This window comes from Colobus angolensis, unplaced genomic scaffold (assembly GCF_000951035.1).
Source record: "Colobus angolensis palliatus isolate OR3802 unplaced genomic scaffold, Cang.pa_1.0 Scaffold245, whole genome shotgun sequence".
In the NCBI taxonomy this organism is placed as follows: Eukaryota; Metazoa; Chordata; class Mammalia; order Primates; family Cercopithecidae; genus Colobus; species Colobus angolensis.
The window spans coordinates 2,394,717-2,404,288 of record NW_012115655.1 but is presented as its reverse complement, the minus strand read 5'-3'; the positions used below and the strand labels follow the sequence as shown (position 1 = coordinate 2,404,288).

The 9,572-nt window shown below is 50.0% G+C and overlaps 2 protein-coding genes across 4 annotated transcripts in view; one reads left to right on the top strand and one right to left on the bottom strand.

The window, feature by feature from the left end:
• Nucleotides 1-2,927, bottom strand: part of LOC105514463 (endothelin-converting enzyme 2-like) — a 9,887-nt gene extending 6,960 nt beyond the window's left edge. The window contains exon 1 of the mRNA XM_011945836.1: nucleotides 2,640-2,927. Within this exon, the coding sequence (XP_011801226.1) occupies nucleotides 2,640-2,835 (196 nt within the window). The 5' untranslated portion in view covers nucleotides 2,836-2,927. The remainder of the gene's footprint in view (nucleotides 1-2,639) is intronic.
• A 614-nt stretch (nucleotides 2,928-3,541) lies between these two features.
• Nucleotides 3,542-9,572, top strand: part of ALG3 (ALG3, alpha-1,3- mannosyltransferase) — a 7,342-nt gene continuing 1,311 nt past the window's right edge. The window contains exons 1-7 of one of the 3 annotated variants that reach the window (XM_011945837.1): nucleotides 3,542-3,787; nucleotides 6,733-6,832; nucleotides 6,931-7,078; nucleotides 7,188-7,348; nucleotides 7,821-7,941; nucleotides 8,845-9,050; nucleotides 9,211-9,287. In XM_011945837.1, coding sequence (XP_011801227.1) covers nucleotides 3,592-3,787; nucleotides 6,733-6,832; nucleotides 6,931-7,078; nucleotides 7,188-7,348; nucleotides 7,821-7,941; nucleotides 8,845-9,050; nucleotides 9,211-9,287 — 1,009 coding nt within the window. In that variant the 5' untranslated portion in view covers nucleotides 3,542-3,591. The remainder of the gene's footprint in view (nucleotides 3,788-6,732; nucleotides 6,833-6,930; nucleotides 7,079-7,187; nucleotides 7,349-7,820; nucleotides 7,942-8,844; nucleotides 9,051-9,210; nucleotides 9,288-9,572) is intronic. The other 2 variants (XM_011945838.1, XM_011945839.1) reach the window with 2 other exon arrangements.

The following is a 9,572-nucleotide window of genomic DNA, read 5'->3' as shown; positions in this document are numbered from 1 at the left end:
AAAAAAAAAAAAAAAAAAAAAAACTTTTGACTTGCCTTTAGGGATTGTCATAAGGATTAAGTAAGTTAGAAAGGGCCCAGCACGTTCTCTGGCTCTTATCAGGCATTCAACTTAAGTTTGTTGAGGTGGAATGTAATGTAGAGTATTCCCCAAGTTGTGGGTCCTGTTCTTACATCTTGGCGATTCTAGAAATTCCCCTTTTGGTTTTTAGACTTTTTGCACTTCCTATCCAGAAAACGATAGTTCCCAGTCAAGCAGATTTTTTTTAAAGCATCAGTTTGGTGAAAAACCAGTCAAGTAGATTTTAAGGCAGTGTTACTCTGCCAATCACCAGCATAAGAATCTGCTGTGAAGCTTGTTGAACATACAGATTCCTAAGACCCACATTAGACCATCCCTGGAATTAGAATCTCACAGTGCAGTCTAGCTCTCCAGGCAATTTAGATACACACTAAAGCTTGAGAAAACATAGATCTATGGTAAATTGATAAATAAGTGCAATGGTTTAAAATCACAGATTCAAGGAAGTGTTTACTTGTGGGGAGAAGGGGTTTTAGGAGGACCACACAGAGAACCTTGAATACACTTTTCATTTTGCCAGGCATTGTTGCAGGTATACTTCATGCTCATTTAATCATCTTAAAGCCCAATTAATAAATATGCTTATGTTTTTAAGGTTGAGAAAATGGAAGCACAGAAATTCAAGTATTTTATCCAGGATTACACAGCCAGTATAAGCTGAGTCAAGATTTGAACATCATTCACTGCCTCTAGAGCCCAAGATGGTTTTTTGTTTGTTTTTTGTTTTGCTTTGTTTTGAGACAGGGTCTCATTCTGTCACCTAGGCTGGAGCCCAGTGGAGCCATCACAGTTCACTGCAGCCTGGATCTCCTGGCTCAAATGATCCTCCTGCCTCAGCCTCTTGAGTAGCTAGGACTATAGGCACAGGCCACCATGCCCAGCTAATTTTTAATTTTTTTTTTTTTTTTTTTTTTGAGACAGGGTCTCACTCTGTTGCCCAGGCTGGAGTGGAGTGGTGCAATCTTGGCTCACCGCAACCTTCACCTCCTGGGCTCAAGCAATTCTCCTGCCTCAGCCTTCCAAGTACCTGGGATTACAGGCCTGTGCCACCACACCTGGCTGATTTTTGTATTTTTAGTAGAGACAGGGTTTCACCATGTTGGCCAGGCTAGTCTTGAACTCCTGACCTCAAATGATCCACCCGCCTTGGTCTCCCAAAGTGTTGTGATTACAAGCATAAGCCGCCACTCTGGCCTAAATTTTTTGTAGAGATGGGATCTCACTATGTTGCCCAGGCTGGTCTTGAGCTCTTGCACTCAAGTGATCCTTCCACCTTGGCCTCCCAAAGTGCTGGGATTACGAGCGTGAACCATGAGCCCAGCCCACAGTCCAGGTCCTTTTTTTGTTTTGTTTTGTTTTGTTTTTGAGATGGAGTTTTGCTCTTCTTGCCCAGGCTGGAGTGCAATGGCACGATCTTGGCTCACCACAACCTCCACCTCCCGGGTTTCAGTGATTCTCCTGCCTTAGTAGCTGGGATTACAGGCATGCACCACCACACCCAACTAATTTGTTGTATTTTTAGTAGAGATGGGATTTCTCTATGTTGGTCAGACTGATCTCGAACTCCCGACCTCAGGTGATCCTCCCGCCTCGGCCTCCCAAAGTGCTGGGATTACTGGCGTGAGCCACCGCGCCCAGTCAAGTTCTTAACCACTAAATTATACTTTTTTTCTATCCCTAGTAATGTTCTATTTCTTAAACTGAGTGGAATAGACACACACATTAGATTTGTTATTTATACTTTACATATGTACTATATTACATATATCTTTTATTTATTAAAGATGTCACTTAAACATACAAAAAGGCTTTTACAAAGAGCAAAGTAAAAACGACAATTGGAAGAAAACCTGTTGCTCATTCAAACTTTACTAGCGCCTCCAAGGTTGACAGTAGGAGAGAACCTCAAGAGGACAGCCGAACACCCCAGAGCCCTACGTTTCCTCCAGCACGTCTTCCCTTTGGGGAATCGCAACACCCTGGGCGGCAATCTCCCCTCCACCCTTAGAGGGTGCTGTTCTCACTCTCTAAGGCATAGGACCAAGTTTCAGATAGGACTCTCTCTAGGTGACTCTGGCTCCCAGTGCCCTGGGGCAAAAAGAAAAGCGCTGGGCACTATTCTCGAGGTGCCTGCGCGTGCCGCCTCCAATGTGAACTCGCAGTCCCATTTCTAGAACTGAATCTAAAGCTCAGAACCGATTCATCACTTGTCTTAAGTTACACAAGTCAATTAGCGCTAGGACTTGAACTAGGTCCTCTGAGCAATTCGGTCCCCAAGGCTGCCTGCCTCCCGAGGGTCCGGACAGGGTCTTCTTGGGTACCCCCCACGCTCAAACCCTGAGAGGCTGTCTTCCTCCCGAGGGCCCCGGGACCGACAATCTTTTACTCCTGTTTGCCTTGACTAAATACAGCCAGGACTCTGAAGGAGCTGGATCTCGCGTCCCAACTTAGGCGTCCTCCAAGAGGGTAGACAGGCGGGAGGAAAGCGGACCGGGCCAAGCCCGCGCGGCGCTGGTCCTGCCAGCTCTACCTGGTGGGGCCGCGCCAGGATTACCCACCTAACACAAGGATACGGTCCTCGGGCCGCAGCTCCGGCTCTAGGAGGGTACGGAAGGAGGAGAAGTCTCCGAACCAATCGTAGGGGGCAGAATCGGCTGCGCCTTGGTAGCGCTGATCCCAGTACTGAACTTCGCGGTACCCGCAGTTCCGCTCCGGTAACTCCGGCGGCGCTCTACCGGCCCCTGGAGAAGCCATGCTCTCAACCGCGGGGACCGCCAGAGCCGCCGGCCCTTCAGCCAATACGGAAGGCAGGATGCAGAAGGCTGGGCCCTGGTGTCTCCGCCCACCATCTGCAGTTGCTCAACACAAACACGTGGAACTTCCGTCCTTTACTAAGCGCTCTTTGAAGAATCCTCCGGCTGGGAAAACCATCGTCTAGACCCTGACTCCTCCGGCTGTACTGCCAACTCATTTTCTAGAGCCGCGCTCATGGTGTCAGACTCACGTGGGCTCATCACTGCGTCCTCTCATATTTTCAATGTGAATTACTTCTATTAGGAAGTCTGAAAATTAGTGAAAGGTTCATTTTTCTCAGCATCCGGAAGGCTCTAAGCGGAGGCAGTAGGGCCGCGAACAGGGGCTTTGCCCTCCTGGAAACAGCATGAACACAGATGTTCCCAGCGTAGGCGAAGTAGAATGTTGGCTTCAGGGACTGTAGGAGAGGTAGGCAGGAATGTTGCTTTTCTGGACATTCGTTCTAAATTAGCGCCTGTGTACCTAGGGCTGGGTATAAACTGAGGGGTAAGACATTGTTCCTGCTCCTATGGAGCGTGGAGTGCATCAGAGGAGACAAATGTAGAGGAAAAATTACATTTTAGTGGAGTAAATGAAGACTGGCTACCCGGATCCGCGCTTAGCCAGATGGGACGCCAGGCCCGGGAAGCGGAACCTAAGTGTCGAAGGTTCGGGTTTCCGCGGGTGGTGGGCCCACACAAGCGGTGCACTGTTAAGATGGCGGCTGGGCTGCGGAAACGCGGCCGGTCCGGTTCCGCGGCCCAGGCAGCGGGACTCTGCAAGCAATGGCTGCAGCGCGCCTGGCAAGAGCGGCGCCTGCTGCTGCGGGAGCCGCGCTACACGCTGCTGGTGGCCGCCTGCCTCTGCCTGGCGGAGGTGGGCATCACCTTCTGGGTCATTCACAGGGTGGCATGTGAGTGCGCCGAGGGGGAGGGGAGGGGAGGGAGGGAGACCTGAACCCGCGACCCAAACTGGATCTCAGACCTGGAACTCAAAACCAGACTCTGTATCCACTCACTCATCAATTGCAAACCCATACATATCCCTTACCTGAGCGCCAAGCCTGCTCTACAGAAAACCGGATCTTAATCCGCCCGCATGGCAGAGGTGGATACTCTAGAGATTGGCCTTCTGCACTGAACTTACAGCCTGCGAACTAGCTTAGAAGTCACATTTGAGACAAAATTGTTGTACTGCTGCTGTTGCTGCTTTTCTCTGTGGCTTTGAACACCTCAGGTCTCCTCCTGAATCTCAGCTTTTTCCATGTATTCAGTTCTGTGATCTTTGAACATCCCTTCTCAATGATGGCATTTTGTGACCACTTGAGTCCATTAGGCATTATTGGCTACTCCTTTCCAGGCTGAAACTATACTCTAGGCTTAAGGCACTTGACTTTCTTGCTAAAGACTCTTTAATTCAACAAATATTTATTTAGTGCTTATTATATGCACTAAATATTTATTTAGTGCTTATTATATTACCAGAGAGAGGTACAGTGGTGAATAAGAGATGCATTTCTAACTCCGGTCTGGACAATAAGTTAGCAGGCAATGATAATGCATCATATTCATCATGGTAGTAAGACAGAATGCCATAAAGGGCATAGGAAGTCACTTAAACCAGACTGGAGGAGTCAGCAAAGGCTTCATAGAGCCACCCTTGAAGGAAGGTAGGAACTAGCTAGTTAAGGAAAGAAGGAAAAGGTGAGGGGAAGGAGTGCTCTGGGCAGAGCATCCTCTATTAAAAATCTCCAGTTAGGCCGGGCGCAGGAGCACAGGCCTGTAATCCCAGCATTTTGGTAGGCCTAGGTGAGTGGATCTCCTGAGGTCAGGAGTTTGAGACCAGCCTGGCCAACATGATGAAACTCCATCTCTACTAAAAATACAAAAATTAGCCGGGGGTGGTGGCACATGCCTGTGATCCCAGCTACTCGAGAGGCTGAGACAGGAGAATCGCTTGAACCCAGGAGGCAGAGGTTGCAATGAGCCGAGATTGTGCCACTGTACTCCAGCCTGGGTGACAGAGTGAGACTCCATGTCAAAAAAAAAATCTCCAGTTAGAGTGGGCACAGTGGCTCATGCGTGTAATCCCAGCACTTTAGGAGGCTGAGGTGGGCAGATCACTTGGGGCCAGGAGTTAAAGACCAGCCTGGCTGGGCACAGTGGTTTACACCTGTAATCCTAGCACTTTGGGAGCCCGAGACAGGTGGATTACCTGAGGTCAGGAGTTCAAGACCAGCCTGGCCAACATGGTGAAACCCTGTGTCTATTAAAATAGAAAAATTAGCTGGGCATGATGGCAGGTGTCTGTAATCCCAGCTACTTGGGAGGCTGAGATGGGAGAATTGCTTGAACCGGGGAGATGGTGGTTGCAGTGAGCTGAGATCGCACCACTGCACTCCAGCCTGGGTGGCTGAGCGAGACTCTGTCTCAAAAGAAAACAAACAACAACAACAAAAACCAGCCTGGCCAACATGGTGAAACTGCATCTCTACTAAAAATACAAAACTTAAAAAGTTAGCCAGGCATGGTGGCACACACCTGTAGTCCCATCTACTCGGGAGACTGAGGCAGGAGAATCACTTGAACCCAGGAGGCGAAGGTTGCAGTGAGCTGAGGTCGTGCCACTGCACTCCAGCCTGGGTGACAGAGTGAGACTCTGTCTCAAACAAAAAAAAAAAGACAGCCTGGTTCCTTTGAGGAACTGAAATAATTTTTTTAGAGCTGGAGTGTAGAAATCAAGTGAAGAGAGTAGTAAGAGATGGAAATGCAGAAATTAAGACCAGATCATGAAGAAATTGGAAAGCTTTGTTAAGAAGATAGCATGATAATTAAGAACCTAGGACCCTGCAAGCTTCAATCCCAACTCCACCATCCTAGCTCAGTTATCTTAAGCCAATCACTTAATCTAATTAATTCTTAAGCTCTTTTTCTAAAAAGGGTAATAATACAGAGTTTTCTTTATCTTAAGGGTCTTGGGAAATCATTGAGAGGTTTTAAGCAGAGGCCCAGGCTGGGCTCGGTGGCTCAAGCCTGTAATCCCAGCACTTTGGGAGGCCGAGACGGGCGGATCACGAGGTCGGGAGATCAAGACCATCCTGGCTAACACGGTGAAACCCCGTCTCTACTAAAAATACAAAAAACTAGCCGGGCGAGGTGGCGGGCGCCTGTAGTCCCAGCTACTCCGGAGTCTGAGGCAGGAGAATGGCGTAAACCCGGGAGGCGGAGCTTGCAGTGAGCTGAGATCCGGCCACTGCACTCACTCCAGCCCGGGCGAAAGAGCAAGACTCCGTCTCAAAAAAAAAAAAAAAAAAAAAGCAGAGGCCTATTACGATTTGTATTTCAGGAAGAGCTCTTTGGTGTACAAGGTGGAAAATACATCGTAGTAGGGTGAAAGTAGAAGTCAGGGGCCTAATTAGCAGGCTATTATATAATCACTGGGGCTAGAGATTACTTTAGGCTCCAAGTATGTAGTAGCAGAGAAGGATGAGATAGAGATATGTATGGTGAGGAGCAGGCAGAACTTGGTGACGAAGGGTTGGAAATGAGAAAGGAGGGCGTATCAAAGATGTTACTCAGGTTCGTGACCTGGTGTAGCTAAGAGGTCAGTGGTGCCATCTGTGGAACCCAGGAAGGGGAGTAGATTGGAGTGGGAGGAAAGATCACGAGTTCACTTACAGAAATGTTGAGTTTGAGATGCCTGGGCTCACCCAAGAATGTCAGATAAAGAGTTAGATTAAGAGGTAGTGAAGCCCTGGGAATTGGCTGAAAGTCTGTGTTTTGATGGTCTGGAGGCATGGGGAGGGTGGCAGACAAGTTCTAGACTCAGAAGTAACCAGATCATCTTGTCTTCTTCCAGACACAGAGATTGACTGGAAGGCGTACATGGCCCAGGTAGAAGGCGTCATCAATGGTACCTATGACTATACCCAACTGCAGGGTGACACCGGACCACTTGTGTGAGTGGGGACAGGAAGTTCCGGGAGGATGTGAGGGGCTGGTTAGGTACTAGGTCTGTGTGGCCTGACCCAGGCTCACATTTTCTCTCATCTTCCAGGTACCCAGCTGGTTTCGTGTACATCTTTATGGGGCTGTACTATGCCACTGGCCGAGGCACTGACATCCGCATGGCCCAGAACATCTTTGCTGTGCTCTACCTGGCCACCTTGCTGCTTGTTTTCTTGATCTATCACCAAACCTGCAAGGTGAATCCATGCTACCAGGGCTAGAGGGCCCCAGCCTGGGAGGGCTGGGTGGTGGGGATGGCTCAGGCTTGCTGAGCTGACCTTGTTCCTTACTGTGTTCACCCTTTAGGTACCTCCTTTCGTCTTTTTCTTCATGTGCTGCGCCTCTTACCGTGTCCACTCCATCTTTGTGCTGCGGCTCTTCAATGACCCAGTGGCTATGGTGCTGCTCTTCCTCAGTATCAACCTCCTGTTGGCCCAGCGCTGGGGCTGGGGCTGCTGCTTTTTCAGGTCAACACCTCTTCCTTCTGGCCCCCTCTCTCATTTTCTGCATTTCCGTCTCTTCCCAATTTCCTGCAGCAGAGGGAGTAAAGGAGTAGCCAAGACAGTGTGGGCCACTCAGGGCTCTACAAAGCGAGTCCAGGATCTATAGAAAGTTTCTGCCCTGCCATCCCCCCACATACACACATGCCCTCTTTCCATCCTGTCTTCCTCCCAGACAGCATTCATTGTTGGAATTAGTCCTTCACATTCTGAATAGTTTATGCTTATTTGCATATAGTAGGCATAGAGACTATGTATCTGCCCCCTGCCTACTCCAGGCTCTTCCCTTCAACAGTTGTGAGTGTAGATCCCATCCTGGAGTTTGCTGGCGTGGCAGCAGGAGGAGGTTGCTGTGGTGATGGTGGGAGGTATGTCTTTGGGTGTTGTGTGCACGGCCCTGGAGCTGATCTCCACCCTTCCTCTCCCCTGCTCACCCCAGCCTGGCAGTCTCTGTGAAGATGAATGTGCTCCTCTTCGCCCCTGGGTTACTGTTTCTTCTCCTCACACAGTTTGGCTTCTGTGGTGCCCTCCCCAAGCTGGGCATCTGTGCTGGCCTTCAGGTACCCCCACCTCACCCTTCCTCTTTCTGATCAAGGAGAAGCCACTTGTCTTGATTGAGGGGATCTATCCTTGAGACTCCCTCAAAGCCAAGAGATAGGGTTTTGGAGTTGATCCTGAGCTAGGAAGCTACTATCTCTAGGCTATAGTTTCCATAGCTGTAAAATAGGGGATTACATTTGATGATCTCTGAGAGCCTTTTTATCTTTTTAATTTTAAGGTTTTTTTTGTTTTGTTTTGTTTTTTGAGACGGAGTCTCGCTCTGTCGCCCAGGCTGGAGTGCAGTGGCGCGATCTCCGCTCACTGCAAGCTCCGCCGCCTCCTGGGTTCACGCCATTCTCCTGCCTCAGCCTCCCTAGCAGCTGGGACTACAGGCACCCGCCACCACGCCCGGCTAATTTTTTTGTATTTTCAGTAGAGTCAGGGTTTCACTGTGTTCGCCAGGATGGTCTCAAACTCCTGACCTCGTGATCCGCCCGCCTCGGCCTCCCAAAGTGCTGGCTCACGCCTGTAATTTTAAGTTTTGAAATGGGCTTTTGCTGGGTTGCCCAGGCTGGTCTCAAACTCCTGGGTTCAAGCAATCCTCCTGCCTTGGCCTCCCAAAGTGCTGGGATTATGGGCATGAGCCACCCTGCCTGGCTTCTGAGAGCTTTCCTTACTCTGCCCATTTATGACTTGGTGAATCCACACCTTCAGGCATTGTTATGACCTCCCTCCTGAGCTTCTTTGGCCCCAGGCACTGGCCTGAGGTGGGGGTGTGGGATGTGGTTTTCTTGCTATTTCTGGTGGGAATTGGGGAACCTCTGAGGCCTACATCCCAGTCCCACACCCCTCAATGAGTAGCGTGAAGGCTGGTCATTGGGAACGGGCCTTGGCAGCTCTGCTGACATCACACCGACCCTCAGGTGGTGCTGGGACTGCCCTTCCTACTGGAGAACCCCATCGGCTACCTGTCCCGCTCCTTTGACCTTGGCCGCCAGTTTTTGTTCCGCTGGACAGTGAACTGGCGCTTCCTCCCGGAGGCTCTCTTCCTGCATCGAGCCTTTCACCTGGCCCTGTTGGCTGCCCACCTCACCCTGCTCCTGCTGTTTGCCCTCTGCAGGTGGCACAGGTGAGAAAAGGTGGTAGTGCTGTGGGCAGAGTTGGGGGAAGGAGTGAAGGGCCTAAGCCTTAGGGGCTGCTTGGGGGAAGTGTCAGTTAAACTCATGGGGTGAGTCTGGAGTTTGACTCACAATAGGGGCTTGATAACTGTCTGAATGGCTTTTCCCCAGGACAGGAGAAAGTATCATGTCGCTCCTGAGGGATCCCTCCAAAAGGAAGGTTCCACCCCAGCCCCTTACACCTAACCATATCCTTTAAATTGTGGGAAGGTAAGTCTTGCCCTCTAGGTGCTGGCAGAGTCCTGGTCAGGTATCCCCTGACAGCTGGTGACCTGGGTGAGGAAAGGGGACCCCAATCATAGAAGTCCTATTCTGCACCACTGTGCTGAGCACTTCACATATTGAGGTATATTTGATTCTTAATTCTAACTACGAGCTACTCTTTTTTTTTTTTTTTTGAGACGGAGTCTCGCTCTGTCGCCCAGGCTGGAGTGCAGTGGCCGGATCTCAGCTCACTGCAAGCTCCGCCTCCC